This window comes from Ascaphus truei, chromosome 4 (assembly GCF_040206685.1).
Source record: "Ascaphus truei isolate aAscTru1 chromosome 4, aAscTru1.hap1, whole genome shotgun sequence".
NCBI lineage: Eukaryota > Metazoa > Chordata > Amphibia > Anura > Ascaphidae > Ascaphus > Ascaphus truei.
In genome coordinates this window covers 406250269-406270069 of record NC_134486.1, presented here as the reverse complement: position 1 = coordinate 406270069, position 19801 = coordinate 406250269, and the positions used below count along the sequence as shown (strand labels likewise).

The 19801-nt window shown below is 44.8% G+C and overlaps 1 protein-coding gene across 3 annotated transcripts in view; it reads left to right on the top strand.

The window, feature by feature from the left end:
* The window catches only part of LOC142493939 (squalene synthase-like), a 92127-nt gene that overhangs the window by 55931 nt on the left and 16395 nt on the right, over positions 1-19801 (top strand). The window contains exons 4-5 of one of the 3 annotated variants that reach the window (XM_075598712.1): positions 3340-3468; positions 9791-9982. In XM_075598712.1, coding sequence (XP_075454827.1) covers positions 3340-3468; positions 9791-9982 — 321 coding nt within the window. The remainder of the gene's footprint in view (positions 1-3339; positions 3469-9790; positions 9983-19801) is intronic. The other 2 variants (XM_075598713.1, XM_075598714.1) reach the window with 2 other exon arrangements.

Below are 19801 nucleotides of genomic sequence, written 5' to 3'. Positions count from 1 at the left end.
ACACTGCTGATCAGAGCACTAGTGCATCCCTGGGAAGGAGTGTGGAGACTCTCAGAGGGAGAGACACTCTGGGAAGGAGTGTGGAGTTGGACTGTGACCAGCTGGAGGTACATCTCATTGTAGCTGCTGTGTGCAGCACTCTGATATCCTGAAGCAGAGAAGTGGACAGGGGAAACCCATTTGATGTGGGTCCCTGCACCTAGGAAACATAGATCTCATTTCCCCAGACCCCTGTAAGTGTGTATATTTTTGTATTTTGTATTTCTGTGTGTTTCCGAGGATTTATCCAAAATAAACCTCATTTTATTTCACTGTCTTGTTTTGCCCTGTGATTGATCCCTTAAAAATAAATGGTGTTAAAAGACCTGGTCTACCGTGACAATCCTATCTGCAGTTGGGTGGCTTGCCCACTTACCAACTAGAAGATAAAGTCAGTGACAGATAATTTTACTTTACGGGTGCCCAGCTTTCTCTTGGCTGGGGTAAGAGAGAAGAGTCCAAGTCTCTGTCCCAGGCACAACCTCTGGGCAGCTTGATTTTCCCCTGGCTCTGTATACTTCTTCCATACCTATCTGATCAAAATTGCACTTGGGACCTTTCGTTTGGGCCAATCCAAACACACTCTGGAGTTGCTAACACTGAGAACTCCTTACTAAATACATGCTTTCTCCCGTTCAGTAGAGAGAACAATCTAGGACCCATACTACTCGCGCTTACTTGAAGTGGAATGTTTCTTAACTGAAAACAACAAAGGATGATAGAACACATATTAATACATTAATCTGTAAACTTAAACAAAGTGCAAGGAAGTCCGCACTCACGCTGTCCCATGTGTGTAATATACTGAATTTCTCTTGCCACCGTCTGGAGGAGTACTCCACGTTCTCCTGTATTGTAAGCCCTCCAAGGGGAGCTCACAATGTAACACAAAAACAGAAAAACGGAGAGCACACTGAGATTTAGTCTGAGTTTTAGTATGAATATGGTATGTATTTCAAAGTCCCACAAAGGTCTGCATGACACAAAAAATACAAACTTAACCCTTTGCGGTCCAATTAATTTTCATTTAGTGCGCCAGTAGGTCTAATTTAATTTTCGTGAATAAAAACACATACAGCTTTTTTTGTTTTTTTTTGCGCACACTCTCAGCACACACTCTCAGCACACTGTGCACACGACACGCGCTGCCCACACGACACGCGCTGCGTGCACTACTCACTGCACTCACTACACTCGCAGCGCACACTACACTCGCTGTTCATGCTACTCGCTGCGCACACTACACTCACTGCGCACACTACACTCAATGCACACTACGCTCACTACACTGACTGCGCACACTACACTGACTGAGCGCTCTACACTCACTGCACATACTCCACACACTACACTCACTGCACACACTACACTCGCTACGCACACTGCGCACACTACACACACTGCACACACTACACTCACTACACACTGCACACTACACACACTCTCTGCACACACTAGACACAATCACTGACTGTGCACACTCACTGCACACACACTGCACATGCACACTCACTGCACACACACACACACTCACTGCACACACACACACACACACTGCACACACTCACTACACACACTCACTGCACACACTCACTGCACACACAGCACACTGACACCACACACACCACACTCACAGCCCCCTGCCCCCCTTCCTCTGGTGTCAGCTGCTGGGAGTCATCGTGGGGCTGCCTGTGGGGATCGGCGCAAAGCTGAAGGGGTGGTCGGATTGGCGCAGGGCTGTGGTGGTGGTTAGATCGGTGCAGGGCTGGGGGGTGGTTAGATCGGTGCAGGGCTGGGGGGGTGGTCAGATTGGCACAGGGCTTTGGGAGTGGGTGGAGTGGCGCAGGGCTTTGGGAGTGGACGGATCGGCGTAGGGGGGGACGCATCGGCGCATGGGCGCATCAGTGCGGTGGAAGGAGAATGCGGGGGATGTGTTGCGGGCGCCTCACTCCACACTCCACAGCTTTCAGCTTTCCTCCCTCCACCCGGTCCGACATTGGACCGCATGTGGCAAATATTAGTGTCGGATATACTCCGACATTGGACCGGAAAGGGTTAAACTTACAACTGGTTAAAAACAGGTGAAAGTGAGGACCGGGAGATCCGGAACGACAGCTGATGAAGGAGATGTTTCAGGTCCGGACCCATAGACTCCGTCAGCTGTGTTCACTGCTTCTTTCCAACCAATCTGTAACTCCACCAATAGCAACTCATGTAGCAGCCCCTCGTGACCCCTACGCGTTTCACACTGCGTGCTTCATCAGGACCTCCTCCTGACGACACACGCAGTGGAAAATGCATAGAGGTCACTGGTATTATATTTGTTTATGTAACACTACAAACACTAACAAAAACAGTATTATGAAGAACGTCCAATTTTCTGTAATTGTACAGTTCTGAAGTGTAGATGTTTTATAGATGGTGATATGGTTTTGTTGGCCAACATGAGAGTTCTACATAAATGAAATCATTTGTGCACCCACAGTTTACTTTTACAATAAAGGATATTTATTTCTGGCGTTGGCCAGCTTTAAACTGCACTAAATCACAAATAAGCATATGCTACATTTATTTTACCCATTAAGGACACTTTAACATGCTTCACAAAGTTAAGTCCACAGGACAATAAGAAATTATGTATATTCAGTGCCGGTACCTGCTAAACGGAGGTTACCTTGACGAGGTTGGCGGCTTCAATCATCTTTTGATTAAAATATGCAACCAATTGACTCCAGACTTAGGTTCTAAATGTAAAACTGTCACTAGTATATTTTAGCCCAATTGGTAGGAGCACAGGATCTGTTCTTTGTTTTCCATAAATTAATTGATAGTACACAGAGCTTTATAAATGTCTGAGTTCTCTTTTTGAAGTGTGCGCAATACATTCAGAGAAGATTTCATTTCTTTTTTTAATAAACATTACTATAGTACAGGCATACCCCGGTTTAAGGACACTCACTTTAAGTACACTCGAGAGTAAGTACATATCACTCAATAGGCAAATGGCAGCTCACGCATGCGCCTGTCAGCACGTCCTGAACAGCAATACGACTCCCTACCTGTACCGAAGCTGTGCGCAAGCGGGGAGACCATAGAGCCTGTTACAAATGCATTATTTACATCAGTTATGCACGTATATAACGATTGCAGTACAGTACATGCATCGATAAGTGGGAAACAGGTAGTGCTTCACTTTAAGTACATTTTCGCTTTACATACATGCTCCGGTCCCATTGCGTACGTTAATGCGGGGTATGCCTGTACCATGGTTTGTGATGTATGATATGCGTCTGGTTTCAGATCTCTCTGGAATTCCGGAAACTACCTAAAGATCACAGAGATATAATTGTGGACGTATGCCGACAAGCTGGCGTGGGAATGTCAGAGTTCTTGCACAGGAAAATAGAATCTCTGTTGGATTGGGACATGGTAAGAATAAAGAGGACATGAGAGCACCAAGATGAAACATTTCTTAAGAAGCTGACACAGAATAATGTGTTCTGCCACCACTGACCCATGGCTCTGGGGCATACCAGAGTTGAAGCAGGAATCCACCCTGACAAACACATACAGATGTAGCTAACCTTACTATCTCCGGTGCCTCTGCCACCCACGGTCATGTGACTGCTGTGATCGTGGCACCGGAGGATTAACGGTGCAGGGGGGATTTCATTTAGAAGCATTGACCCCCCTGGAGCGCGAGCGTGGCAGACTCCATCTCCTAGGCCGCAGACTTTTCTTTCTTTGACTGTGGCACCAGAGACAGTGGCACTTATTCTAGTAGCTCTGAATTGTGAATGAAATGTGAGGAAAAAATGGTATTCTCTATTGCAAATCACGTCTAAACTGCTTCTAAAAAAAGTGACCAACCGCACAGATTAACAGCCAATCCGCCTGGTTCGTACTTGCTGTAGAAGCGGAATGACCTGAGGTGGTGCTAACTCCTTCCCCAGTCTGACTTATGGGTTTTGCTCTCTCAGCCAAGCTCATATTTTAGGCTCTGATTGTAATTTCTTAACGGAGCTACGAGAATAGCATTTGTGAGCAATAAATGCGAGTTTGAGTTTTTTTTGATAAAGTGATCGATCGGATTGGCAGAGCCCGAGTGAAACCGCTTCTAAAAAAGGCCGTTAGACACTGTCACAGGAGACCAGGCAGTTACACCTTTTTACCAGGATCATACATTGAGCAAAACAAGATCAGTCAAATAAATTGTACATTTATTCGTATGAAAAGGCATACACACTGTGGAACACAAACTACATGAGAAACACACATTTACTTGGGACCTGGGGCAAAAAACGAGATTTTCCAAGCTAAATAGAAAATAAAACAAGAGTATTTAGTTGACCGGGACTTAACCCAAAATGTCCTGGAACTCAAATCGGCATGAAGTTCCTGACACCACCGCTCTCTTTCCTCCGGAGGACTTGAAATCACTTCACCGGGAGTTAGCTCTAAATTTGGCTTGCAATCCTAGCCGCAACCGCTACGTTCGTTTTTGAGAACTTGGCCGTAAAATGCTGGACTGAAAATATTTAGACTTGAAATTTCTGAAGCTGGTCTCTTGCTATTTCGCCGAGAGCATCTTTTGGTACATTCAAATTTGCCGCTGCTGTTCTGGCGTGTAGAATCTCGCGAACGGATTGGCGGAGGGAGTCTTATAGAATTTCTGAGTTCATTCATGAAATACTGTAGCTAATCCCAGCGTGGGAACTTTCTCACCGGCCAATCAGAGCGATGCCAGTCTACTGAAGCCGGGCAAGCAGGGATTCGAAATCAGCCAAGGGCATGCGCAAGTTTGCCACCTCTGACACTTGGTATTCAGAAGCCACCTGTGGGTCAGGCTCCTCCATGTCTGTTGAGGCAAATGGTGGTCCGGAGTACCTCCATTCATCTCAGGAATGGGTACTTGAGCCTTTTCCTCCTGCTCAAATGCTCTTCACACCTGGCAACCTCTGGTGGCTTTCATGTCCGATGTCTGAGTAGACTTGCTGGCACCAAGTGGTAGCCCAGTGACTAACTCAGAACATCAGTCCGGAAAGACCTAGCTCATAATACTGTGCACAGGCATATTAAAACACACTGTTAATAAAATATACACTTTAAAACTATTCTAAGTCTGCTGGTATGGGGAATAGAATAAAAAGCTGTACTTTATTTCTTACTAGCCATATCCCCCACATACTATAAAATAGACTTAGACTTTTAAAACTCCTCACAACCTTATGTATGGTTGGAGTACCCCCAGAACCCCTATACAGGTTCTCGGTGACCTGGGCATTAACTGGGTATCACCCTTTAACCTAGGGACCCCTTGATAAGTTCAGGGACACCTCACATCCCTATGCTCCATTTACCTTTCTGGTCTGGTCTGAAACAGGGAATCCTAGCAGTGAGTCACGCAAGCGTTTTCAAGGGGAGATTTTGCTGGGACAATGTGCCTATATGTATCCAGGAATCCGACCTGATTCCCGGGTACATTTTTAAGGTATCCAGCAACTCTGGACTCCGACTTGCTAGGCATATTCTGACAGCACTTTCTGCAACCTCCCCCCCTTGAAACTCACAGCCCAGCAATCTGCTTGCTGGCACTCCTGGAAAGGTAAAAACACATACATTCTCTGTCGCATAATTTTACAGAATGCATGTACCATGGGCTCAAGAGCTGAAACTCCCGACCCCCAATACATGGATCATAGGTGACCAAACGGGCTTACCCTTTATTGTGAGCCTGGTTGCTCCCTCACCGTCACAGACACAGATTGGACATGCGAGAAGGGCTTACAGCATAGTAAAGCAGGCCAATCCACTTTTGCACTACAGGAAATGGAGAGGAGCGCACGATCCAACAGGAGCAAAGAGAGGACCCAATGCAAAAAAATATAAACTTTATTCTGTCATAACCTAAAATCCAACGCGTTTCGAACGCTGGTGCGTTCTTTATCAAGGAATCCTTGATAAAGAACGTACCAGCATTCGAAACGCGCTTGACCTTCAGACAGCCACGACCTCCATTTGAGTAGTGCAGCCATACTAAAGCGGTCCCCGGTAATGGGAGCCGTATCCTGTTCTTTTCCATCGTAAAATGGCGGTTCCCGCCGAAATCGGGAAACGGCATGGCAACTTGTGCAAAAGTTGCAACGAATTGTCTGCAAATGCCTGGGCTTGGCGCAAAGCCTAACCACGCCCTATTTGCAGAAATTATCCGGGTTTAGTGCGAAAGCCAAGCCGCACCCTGCTTTCTACAGCCGTACTACTGATACTGTGGTGACTTAGCCACAGTCGCACGTGGTAGTATCACTGAGCAGATGCATGACTAACCGCTCCCTCTCAAATAGCTGCCGACAATGGATGCCCTCCCCGGTGGTCTGCTACTACTTCCCACCGATGGGGAGAAGTCTCTCCACTTGGTCTGCCTGTTGTGCAATCGGGTGGGACCTGCTCTGAATGCAATGCACCATAACTCCGCCTCCAGGGACCTGGAGCGGAGACTTCCAAGACCCAGCTGCACACTGAGGCACTTCCCGATATCACCCAGCTTCTCCAAGCACTGATGGATATGGCTGGACAGCCATCCGAGACCCACCGGCCAGATTACTGGACCCTGCTTCACAACCTGGTCGGTTCCAAAATACAGTATGGACTCTGGAGTGGGCTCTCTGGGAGCCATGGGAACTGACATCAGTGGTCTCTCCAGTCCGGCGGAGGGAATCCTAACAGCGGACGTACCTGAGTCCACACCGGCCAGTGTGCGACGGCATAAGTCCCCTTCTGCTCTCCAGTCAATTCCCGCTCCAAACTGTGTCTTAGAGGAGGCGAGCCAATGCCTGGACAGGCACGACCGAACGATGCCCGCCACTCCCTTGGTGCTCCGCTCTCCACAGGAGGTACCTTCCACCGCTGGATCCACGAGCTTCCGGCAGGACAGCGAGGGTGTGTCTGTCAATGAGGTGTCGGACGAGGCCTTCAACGATCCTGAGGTAACGACTTATTCATCCATCTTGAGACACAACATCTACCAGGGGGTGTCGATCATCACTGGACCTAAGTCCCTGGAGGAATGTCCCAGCTCCGGTTGCAGTGTAAAGCCATCTGCATGGCACAAGATCGAGCCATGGCTTATGTAGCTACTGCCGACGCCGAGCGCCAGGACAAGATGATCAGCGTCGGGAGATCTCCGCTAACGGAACGGGCTGTACTACTTCTCTTCTGGATCCTGCAACTGCCCCTGTTGCTTCAGTGAGTGACTCTACAGAGAACCTTTTCTTGCTGCAGTGCAGGGCGCGGAAGCAGGAGCATGACAAGAAGTTAGACCTTCTGCCATTCGAAGTATGGGGGGCCTTGCTAAGCCTCTGGCTGCTGCTGTTTCCACTCCAAGACGCGGACAGTTGAAGGCCCTCATATGGACAACCTATCTGGTTGCCACCAAAGTTAGGGTACGGAACACTCTATACCCGGCTGGACTCACCCCGTTCTGCCCCATCTCCCCATTCTGACCATTCCCACAGTCCTGAACTTAGTCCCTGCGGATCTGACGTTGACAACCGATGCAGACCCCGGTCCCCTCGACTTGTGTCCCCGGTAATGATCATGCCCACTTCTCCAAATGTGAAGGTTAAAGTGTCTGAAGGGACGGAACCGTTACCCTGGTGGGATCCCTTATACAGAGGGTATGTGCCGATCACTGGTGGGAAGATAGGCAGTTCATCCCTGAGCAAGAGGCTAAAATTATGTGGGAGCATTGCGCTATGATGGAAGCATGCCTTTTCTCTTCTCCAGGGGGAGAGGAACCGGTTAGTGAGCCCCTGTGGGAGGGACCCATATACTGAATATTGCCAGGTCAGGCATACGGGCATAACTTAACCAAAAGCGGCCGCGCTGATAGGGTCTTGGTCCAAACGTTTAGACAGGAAGGATATGACTATCCCTACCTTCCTGACTCTTTACTGAGGTCAGCAGAGATTTACCGGGATGAGTGGGTACGTGCAGCCATATTAGATTACATGAAGGTGCGGACCAGCAGCAGCATGCACTACAGGGAAGAAAGTGCTATTGAATGAAAGTGTGGCAGGTAGGCCACAACATACACTTAGACTGGGTGTAGTATATTGGGGAGTCTAGACGCAAGCGTTGCTATTCGGTCACAAGACCGGATAGTGAAGGGAACCTTGTGCGCAAGCCAGATCCCGCTCACTATTACTGACCGGTTACAGTACTGTTATTTAGGGCAAAGGTTCCTCCATCAAGGGTGGAATCAGTTATGCCAATGTTTTAATGTTGATTGCCTTTGTATTTTTATTGTATAAAAATGTGGTGGGATGTTATGCCCTCATGCGAGTTTGTGAGTTTGATGGGCTACATAAGTTAATGACTATGGGGTCTCTGGCCATACCAAGCTCGTGGCCATATTTGACCATCCCAGGTGTCTTGGGATGGGACATATATAATGAACAAGCATTAACATTTGCAGATTTAAGCAAGCACTACATAATTCACATCAAAAATATGCTCATATACAGTAGCATAAAGACCTATATAAGAAAGTCTATGTGACACAATTTCTTGTTATACCAAATGTAAAAAGGTTGACCATTTTGTTATAAAATAAAAATGTGACCAGGGTCAAACAGGGCTAATTAAATAGAGAGACTGATTACATTCAGTGCTCTATATCCATTTCTTATGTGAGGCATTTTAATGCCCGCTTTAAAGCTGCAGACCAAGCAATATTTCAAGAAAACGTCACTAATGCACTGCAGTGCTTAATACAATTGGTGTGAAAGAAAAACATAGAAGTTTGTGAATTGACCAGCAGGTGGTAGCATAGCACAATGCAGTCATACGGCCTTTAAAGATGCAGACCAAGCAATATACTACATGGTTTTTTTTGTTTTGTTTTTTAAATAAATCAATTCGGTACTGACGTGTAACATTTTCTTTTTAATTACATTTTTAATGTATTATAATGTAACAAGCATTTTTGTTTCTATAGCAACCATTTACAAAGTCACATCCTCTTCTTCTGAAACAGGCTCTGGCATATCCCTTTTTGAGCCCTGACCTCTCTCTCTAGCAGTGCAACAATTGTATCTAGTGACTGCCTGGTCACATGACCTCCCCCACAGAACTTTACATCTTTGGTCCTCTTCTGCTGCACGGACACCCATTTAGTGAACCCCCGAGCCGAATCTTCGTCGATCGATCACAGGAGAACGGATCGATCGGCAACTTAGCTAATGACTTATTGTGTGGATTGTATTGATGCCCGTATTAAAGGGGGGGGGGGGTTTAAATATATAAACACGGCAGTTTGGACTGCTGCTTTAATTGAGCAGTACAAATGAAACTTGATATACTGGGAATTTCAGAGTCACTGAGATAATAACTACTGACTGAATATGCAGATTACAAAGTTGATTGATAGGATGTTTAACGGAACAAAATAAGTTGTATTAAAATGTTGGCCAAAGGGGCAGCAGGTTTTTTTCCGTTTTTAATGAATAATACATAAAACAATGGTTTTATAAATCTGATGAAGACATTTTAATAACAGAAGATAACATTGTTAATATTGTAAATGTATTGGATTATAATCATGATTTATATATTTATATACTAAGACCATTGGGATTTTAGAGGAAATACAGTTGAGTATGAAAACAAAATACATGTTAAATTAGAATTGACAGTATTTAATCAGAGTAATGAGAATATACAAATATAATTGTTAATGTTGGAAACCTTGCAGTATTGTCACCATGCTGCTGGGATAGTGGTGATTGGAATCTATCGGCTTTTTTGTGCCACGGAATTGGATATTTCCATCGATGACCGTGATATTGAGCTCTGCAATTCCATGGGACTATTTCTGGAAAAGGTCAACATCATCCGTGATTTTCTAGAAGATCAAGTAAAAGGCCTGGAATTGTGGCCCAAAGAGGTAAACCTAAAACCTAAAACTAATGTCCTTTAGTCTTCTTTGCTTGTAATTCTGTTGTAACAGGGAATGATAAAGTTTTTTTCTATTTATCGACCCATTGTGCCATATTCATGATGGTAAGAATGATATGGAGAAAACGCTTGTTGCAACATAAATATAGTTTAGCATTTAAGTCACCCTGTACTCGAGATATTGTTAAACTGTACAAAATGCTGTTGCAATATGTTTTGCGTCTTTTTTTTTCCAATTCCATTTCATGCGAATCGTCTCACCAAGCCTCAAATGGTAAATAATGTTGCGAAATTAGCAAGCTTCCAGCAAAATATGGATACACAGTGAGCGGAACAGAAGCATACACATTTAGCTGAACTAGAAATGAAATGTTGCGTAACTAGGGTCATGTGACTTTCTGCATTCACTTCTGGATCTTGGGTGTTGGTGTGTGCAGGAGGGTGAGAGGAGGAGAGTGAGATTCAGGACATCCCCTCTGTATCCTTCTCCCATCCTACATCTCTTCCTAACTCTCCTCCTGCCTTCCTCAACTCTTTTTCCGTTGTCACAGAGGAGGATGCATCATTGCTGATTTCCTCTTCTCCATCTACCACTTGTCCAGCTTTTTACTTCTACTATACATTAGGTCGATATAATCTGGGCACCACTATACTATGTAAGGACTAACCATCTTACCTGGGGACAATATCCTGATAGTGGCTATTTATTACCCCCACTAACATAGTAATATTTCTACTATTACATCTGCCCATGATTAGCTAGCACAAAGGTTCAACTAGGGGTAGAAATCCCGGGATTCCAGCGGTGCACAGCCGAGTAGAATAGGAGACCAGCAAGGTGTAGGTTAAAAATATATATTTATTAACAAAACATGGTATGGGGGACACACTCTGACGCGTTTCGGACTAGCATAGTCCTTAATCATAGAGCTGACTCGCACTGTTCATCCCCCCAGTCTTAAAGAGTAAGCCCCGCCCACCCGCGTCATCGCACTGCGTGATTTCGGCACGAAAATCGCCGAAATGCACCCTCATTGGTTGATGCTCATACCCAATGGAAAGCAAAATGCCGTGGGTGTGTTTCAAGCAGGGGAATGGCGCGCATGTGTAGTAGCCGCACGTACAACCCCTCCTGCAACACAGGCCGCGACGTTACTAGGCAACAACCATAAACAATAACAATGAACTTCCCATCTCTGTGTTTTATGGGAATGTATACATTGCTGTATGAACTAGGGAGTCGGCGGTGGGGGGGGGGGGGGGGTTAGGGAAGGGAACAAAAAGACTTGGGGGAAGGAAACAGAAATAAATAAAATTAGCATGATGAAACATGCCCAACTACAATAAAAACATACATAACAAACAAAGAAAATTAAACATTGTAATGCGAATCTTAGAACTGTAACGGAGGTCATAGAGTCAGATAAAGGGCAATGTGTTATCATTGTTTTACCATATAATCATATTTAATAATAACAATGCATTTGGCATAAGGCATAAACCATTTATCCTTTATGTAATCTATGTGGAAACATATATATTGCTCATGTCTGTGAGTATTATATATTACACCATATGGGGAGACTGATATTAGCCCCATATATCTTGTTGAGTTGACTACAAGAATTATAACTGTATATGGTGAATGGGCAGAAAAAGCAGGCTGTACATAGAAACTGGAACATGTATGACATAAAGAGATCATTAATAGAGAATGGATGGCCCTCTTAAAAAGCTAATGTCTATATTTAATGTTGATTGGGTCTATTATACATGTATTCCCTAAATTTCATAAGAACCATGTTATCAATTTTGGATCTTTTTACATAAGGCGAGTCAAAGCTACATCAGTCGCTACATGCATCTAAAGTGAAAACGCTTTTCTTTATTGTTTTTAGTTGAGGAAATGTTTCAACTCCCAGTCCTGATTCATGCCCCTGGGTGCCATTGTCCCAAGGGCATAAATCCAGAACATTTCCCTACGATTCAGTGAAGCCTCCCCTCTAGGATGTATGGAGATATTCTCAATGGCGCTATATGTGAGCGTTTTGATAGATCCTGATGGGCATGTATTGAAATGGCGCGCTACAGGGAAGCGTTCGTCGCGATTTTTAATACTACGAATATGCTCTGTAATTCTCACCTTCAATGCTCTAATAGTCCTACCTATGTAGCCACTGCCGCATGCACATTTCAACAGATAAATTACAAAGTTGGTATTGCACGTCATAAATGACTCAATCGTATAGACATGACCAGTATATATATCCTTCAGAGACTTTAGAGGTTCCGCATATCTGCAAAGGTTGCATTGGCCACATTTAAAGAATCCCTTTGGTAGCCGTGTGGTGTTTTTATTCCTAGAGCTAAACAGACTAGGAGATACATAGTTACCGATGGTCTTGGCTTTTTTGAAAACCATTCTTGGTTTTTGTATGGTTTAGGGGTCCAATTCTGAATCTAATTTTAGAACTCCCCAATGTTTCTGTAAGATGTACCTTATCTGCTCTGCTTGTTTGGAGAAGGTGGTTATGAAGAGTGGGCCCTGTTTAGTATCGTTGTTATAGGATGGTTTTTTGGGGTTTCTCTTTTTTAACAGGTACTCCCAGTCCGCTTGTAAGGCATGTTCATAGGCACTCTCCAGGTCCCTCTCTCCATAACCACGGTCTCTGAACCTTTGTTTGAGTTCATCAGCTTGTACCATAAAGGACTCGTTCGTAGAACATAGCCTCCTTAATCTTAAAAATTGCCCTTTGGGTATGCCCTTTATGAGTGGTCTCGGGTGGGCACTGTTCGATCTGAGCAGGGAGTTTTTGGAATTCGTTTTTCTATAGATGTTGGTCTGAATTTGTTGTCCAACATCTATGTATAAATGTAAATCTAAATAATCAATCTGTGAGTCACTGTATGAATGTGTAAATTTCAAATTATATGTGTTTGCCTCAAGATATTCAAAGAAAGCGTGTAAGGTGTCAGTATCCCCATTCCAAATAAATAATAAATCGTCAATGAAGCGACGGTAAAAAATAATATTATCTCTAAAAGGGTTATTGTCACCAAAAATGTGAGTGGACTCCCAAAATCCCATAAAAATATTTGCGTATGAAGGTGCAAATGACGTGCCCATGGCTGTGCCTTGTGACTGTAAATAAAATTGTGCATCAAACATAAAGTAATTGTGTTGTAACAAAAACATAACCGAATCTAACAAAAAAGTGTTTTGTGCCAAATTTAAATTAGAGTGATTAAGAAAGTGATTAATTGCTCTCGTGCCCAAAGTGTGATCAATAATCGTGTATAAAGAAGTTACATCGAGCGTAACCCAAGTGTAACCATTAAGCCATTTGATTCTTTGAATATCTTGAAGCAAATCCGCAGAGTCCCTTAGATAAGCGGGTAATGTTTTGACCAATGTTTGTAAAAAATAATCAACGTACCTAGATAGACCATCTCCCAAAGATCCAATACTAGATATAATTGGTCTGCCTGGAGGGCAGACTAGAGTTTTGTGGATCTTTGGGAGATGGTGAAAAATAGGGACGACTGGAAAAGGATTGTACAAATAAGATGACTCACGATTATTAAGTACTCCCAACTCTCTGCCCAGATCGAACAGTTCTTGAATCTCCATCAAATACATCTGAGTAGGGTCCCTATCCAACTTACAGTATGCTTGTGTATTGGACAACTGTCTTATAGCTTCTGTATGGTAAGCTTGTGTGTTCATGATCACCACTGCTCCCCCTTTATCCGCATTTTTGATAATGATATCGGACCTCTTCTTGAGTGTGTTCAAATTTATCCTGTCTTCTTTGGACAGATTATCAAAAGAGGGAGCAGTGAATGTATAGCCTTTGGCCAGAGCCTGTAAATCCTTCTCCACTAGTCTCTCATAGGTCTGTAAATGAGGACCCTTGGAGAAGTATGGACAGAAGATAGACCTACTCCTGAATTGTGTATGTTTTGTACCACTCAAAAATGAGAACTGTTCCTCATTACTGATAGAATCTAATGCTGTGTCATCTATATCCAGATCTAACATGTCCTGAAGGACCCCATACTCTTTGAAGGATAATCTATCCTCCTGAAGCTCATCAATTGTGTGAGAGGGGTCAGTATGACCACTATCACCCAAAGGAGGAGGTTCAGTGATAGCTTTCTCCGTGGATGCAAAACATTTTTTTAAAGACAGTTTGCGGATATATTTCTGTAAGTCAATAACCGTGTTGAACAAATTGAAATCATTCATAGGTGCGAAGTTAAGGCCTTTGTTCAACACGGCTATCTCTCCATCTGGAATGGTGATCCCTGAAATATTTATAACATTGTGGCTTTCCATCATGGGTCGATTTTTCTCTTCTTCTGAGCTCCGTCTTTTATTCGAGCGCCTTGTCCCTTTACTGAGTTTTTTGCCATCCTCTGGCTTCTCAGATCATACGATGTCGATGCCTCACTGTGCTGTTTCATATTCCGGGCCTCATAATCTGTATTCTCACTGTATCTATCCGTGTCCTCATCTGTGGAGAACGATACTGTATGCTGGCGACTCTCTCCATCAGAGATGTCCGATATACTTGATGTTTCTGCAGATTTTTTCAAGATGGATCTTTTGGGTGTCGACCTTCTGGATCTGTCTTTCTTGTTGTTATTATTCTGGGCTCCTCTCCGTCCAGATTCCTGACGTGCAGTATTTCTCGGTGGAGGTGGTCTCTGCCAGACATAGACCTGATGGTGCTCGTAGTCCATACGATCCCTCTCGAACTTTTGTTGTTTTTTCAGCATAATGTCAGCTTCAACTTTTTCAACATTTTTTAACAGTTTTTTGTCCAATGGTTGAAAGTCCCCCATTTCTTTAAATGTATTTAATTTCTGCTGAAGATCTTTTATATTCTTCTTCACGGTGATCCTCTCTTGGATTTTAGTTTTTATGATCAAGTCCATCAATTTCATGGAACACTCATCAAGTGTGTTAGTCCATTCCTGCTCAAACTCCTTTGATGGAAATCCAAAAGACGGTGTCTTCTTTACACGAAGACCCCTGGGGATCCTCTTCGTGAGGATGTAGTTGTCTAAGGTTGTAATATCCCACCAGAGTCTTATGTTTGTTAGTAGGATTTTTTCTAGTTTGGTGAAGTAGATTTCCAAATCAGCATGGTCTTCAACCATATCTTGGGGGACATTATCAAAGAGGTATGCTGCCCTGCGTTTCCTCCCCGAATTGTCCGCACACTTATGTACAAACGTATCATTCACAGAGTCTCCTTATTCAGATCCTTCTATATCCTCCTCCATTGCAGACACAAATCCCCCATATACCAATATTAAAAATTGAAAAATAGTATGTATACACCGTCAAAATGACTTAAGCTGGTCCCTAAAAGCATACAGTCTTTCAATATTTATTGTCGTCTTCAGATGAGCTACTGTATGTACAATGTAACCGGTGGTTTGGGGCATGCGTCCCAATAACAGTGCTCAATCCAATTCTGAACTTCAACAATTTGAACAGTTTAAGTCCATACAGTATGTATAGGAAGCCAGTATAACCATACAGTGAGGTATTAGACCCAGTGCTTAATTGATGTAGCATAACAACAGACACTAACCAATGAGATAGTCCATGTGTCAGAATGAAAGAGTGAGGGTTAACATACCATTGATGTGTAGGACTGCCCCCCCCCCACCGCCGACTCCCTAGTTCCTACAGCAATGTATACATTCCCATAAAACACAGAGATGGGAAGTTCATTGTTATTGTTTATGGTTGTTGCCTAGTAACGTCGCGGCCTGTGTTGCAGGAGGGGTTGTACGTGCGGCTACTACACATGCGCGCCATTCCCCTGCTTGAAACACACCCACGGCATTTTGCTTTCCATTGGGTATGAGCATCAACCAATGAGGGTGCATTTCGGCGATTTTCGCGCCAAAATCACGCAGCGCGATGACGCAGGTGGGCGGGGCTTACTCTTTAAGACTGGGGGGATGAACGGTGCGAGTCAGCTCTATGATTAAGGACTATGCTAGTCCGAAACGCGTCAGAGTGTGTCCCCCATACCATGTTTTGTTAATAAATATATATTTTTAACCTGCACCTTGCTGGTCTCCTATTCTACTCGGCTGTGCACCGCTGGAATCCCGGGATTTCTACCACTACTTTGAATATGGAGCGTGATGCACGCAACCAAGGAAGCAGATATCGGTGAGTATTGTTTTTCTCCGTCACTTGGAGACTTGATGACCGGTAACAGTGCTGCAGCATAAGGGTCCTGTACGGTGCAGTCCTACACATCAATGGTATGTTAACCCTCACTGTTTCATTCTGACACATGGACTATCTCATTGGTTAGTGTCTGTTGTTCTGCTGCATCAATTAAGCACTGGGTCCAATACCTCACTGTATGGTTATACTGGCTTCCTATACATATGGACTTAAACTGTTCAAATTATTGAAGTTCAGAATTGGATTGAGCACTGTTATTGGGACGCATGCCCCAAACCACCGATTACAAAGGTTCAACTATCCTACTGGGAGCTATTGATATGAATTTATTTAATACTCTGTTTTAATCACCTTATTGGGATATCTTTGCTGGTGATATTAGTTTGTCCACCATTATTTTTTTTTTTTTCACACCATGAAAGTTTACATTTTATTATTATCATCATTAAATTTTCACTATATATGTACAGTATGGGGGCTAGTCTAAAGGGGCCACTTTTTGTCTTGTCTTTACAATACTTTTGTTTTCGCTTATTTATATTATTGTCACGTGTATTTCTGCTATGAAGGGGGGAAAATACATGAAAAAAAATACATGTGAAACAAATTCAAATCTCAGTCTCTCCTATTGACTTTTGGAACATCGCTTTATCTCCTTGTGCTTCAAGCATCAATAGTAGATTGTGAGTTCTATGAGGCATGTGCTCATTGCGCCTGCTATGCTGCTCCCCCGGACCCTGTCCCCAAAATATACCCGCAAATAAAGCCACCACACAAAGGTCTGGAGGTACCACGGCCGCGGCTTTGGTTAAAATACAGAAAAATGGGAGTGCTAAACCTGTCCGAGTCCTCCACCATGAGGCCAATGGTGCTCAGACCATAGCCCGCAAACCCCTCAAGGCAGGCACCGCACAAGCTCAGCTGCTCATCTGACTCATCGTCAGCTGCGAGATTGCCTCCAGGTACCCAAAGCACAATGCCACCAGGTTACCCTGCAGTTACCCCCCAACCAGCCACCGTGACAGAGGCAACATAATTTCAATATATTCAACCATTTTATATATATACCAGGATCTGACACGCGGTTCCCTGTCTCCAGAGGATATCCTGTTGCCCCAAGGGATATCATCTCCCTCTAGTCCTGTGGGAGTTGCAGCATGCTGCCGTACCTCCGCCTAGGAGTCCGAGGAGCTGCATTAGCTCCCCCTAGAGGTGCGGAGGACTACCCTGCCACACAAGTATAAAGCATAACAGAACAGCATCTTAAACAAAAGGGAAGGGAGGGAAACATTTAGTGAGGGATGCAGGATGATTTCCTGCCCCTCAGCGCGGGCCTGTAACTCCTATCTCCCCGCCAAACCACACCCCAACCAGCGAGTCAACAGGTAAGGGGGGGGGGGGGCAGAGAAGAGGGAAGGGTGAGCCTAGGCCTAGCGGACATGTCTCTCGGTCGCTTATGGTTCCAGGCTCCTTAAAGTAAAGCTGCTTTTGTCCTCCTAGATTTATTGCAACCATTATTGTCACGGGAGAGCAGGCATTTACACCTTTTTACCAGGATCATACATTGAGCAAAACATGTAAAATGAAATAAATTATAATTTATTTGCATGAAAAGGCATAGACACAATGATACACAAACTACATGTAACGTACGTGCTCCCCACAAGCCTGGACCGGACCGCGGGGCTGAGGTGGGGATAGATATGCACCGACCTTAGACCACGAAGCCTGATCCGGGTTGCGAATTCCGTGGTCAAACAAAGCCAGGTCAGGACTGGAGAAGGCAGGATAATCCGTGGACATGCCGGGGTCAGGATAGGAGAAGGCTGGGTAAACTATATCCATGCTGGGGTTCGGCAACAAGACGCTTGAGCGAAGATGCTCCAACGTAGAAAGGAACAGGAACGGGGGATCCAGTGCTTCAGCACAAAACAGCACTCCCTAGTCGGGTACAGCTGTGAGTAGTGGAGGCCACTGGAAGCAGGAGATTGCAGCAGGTAACAGGAACAACGATGCAGGCCTCTGCAAGGAGAATATGCAGCAGGTAACAGGAACACTGATGCAGGCCACTGCAGGAGGGATAGGAGATCCAGTGCATCAGCACAAACAGCACACCCTAGCCGGGTACAGCTGAGAGCGGTGGAGGCTACTGGAAGGACACAGGGAACAGGAACTGCAGACAGGACAAGAAACACTGAGGCTACAGTGAAGGTGCGGCGGAGTCTGCCAGTAACTGAGAACTATGACAAAAAGGCCAGGCAGGCCAAACACAGGCTGTGGCAAACACAGTTACTAGAGAAAGTCTATGTTCAGCAACTTCCTGGTGGGCGGGGCAACAGTTAAATAGAACAGACAGCCAATCAGACAGAGCTGCATAGGCGGCAGCAAGAAGCAGGCTGCAGTCTAATTGCAGAAGCAGGTGATTCTTGATTCAGGTTCAAGGGGGAGTTTCCTAGAAGCTGCAAGGTTCTGTAAGGACAAGGTTTCAGGAAAACCCAGGAGCGGATTCCTTACACTACATAAGAAGAGACACACCTACTTGGGAACTGGGGTAAAAAAATAGATTTTCCTAGCTGCCGTACACTCTAAAACAGAGTTTTTTCTTGACCGGGACTTAGCTCCAAACGTCCGGGAACTAAAAATCGGCTAGAAATCCTAACCGCGACCGCTACGTTTGTTTTTGAGAACTTGGCCGCCCTAAGCTGTACTTAGAATTTTTCCGGGTAGGTTTTGCTGAAGCCGGTGCCTTGCTATAAGCACAAGAGCACTTTTTAGCACATTCAAAAATCCCACCGCAGTTCTGGCGCTTGAGAATCTCTCGACTGATTGGCTGAGGGGTTTCTTATAGTATTTTGGAACTCATTCACAAAATACTACAGCCAATCACAGCGTGGGAACTTTCTTACTAGCCAATCAGAGCAAAGCCGGTCTGGGCAAGCGGGGATTCTGAACCTGCCAAGGGATGTGCGCAAGTTTGCCACCTTAGTCCCTTGCTATACAGAAGCCACCCGCTGGGTCAGGCTCCTCCAGGTCTTGTGAGGCAAATGGTAGCCCGGACGACTTCCATTCATCCCAGGACGTGGGTACTTGAGCCCTTCCCTCCTACCCAAATGGTCTTCACACCTGAGGCATCCTCTGGTGGCTTTCTGTTCTGATGTCTCAGCAGACTCACTGGCACCAACTTGGTAGCCCTGGCAGTCTGTCGGAACATTGGTTCTGAAAGTCCCAGCTCATTTACCGTGCACAACAGTATATACTCTTTTAAACCCAATGTTAATAAAATATACTTGTAACCTATATTAAGTCTCTGGGTATGGGGAATAGAATAGAAAGCTGCACTTTATTTTCTAAGAGCCTATATTCCCCACACACTATCTCTTAAACTTAGTTTGGACTCTGAGTCCCCTCACAACCTTATATGTGGTTGGAGCACCACAGAACCCCTATACCAGTTCTGGGTACCTGGGCATTAACTGGGTATTTCCCTTAACCTAAGGACACCTCATAGTTACAGGGACACTGCATCCCTGTGCCCTATTTATCTTTCTGGGCTGTGCTGAAGCAGGGAACCCTAGCGCTGAGTTGCGC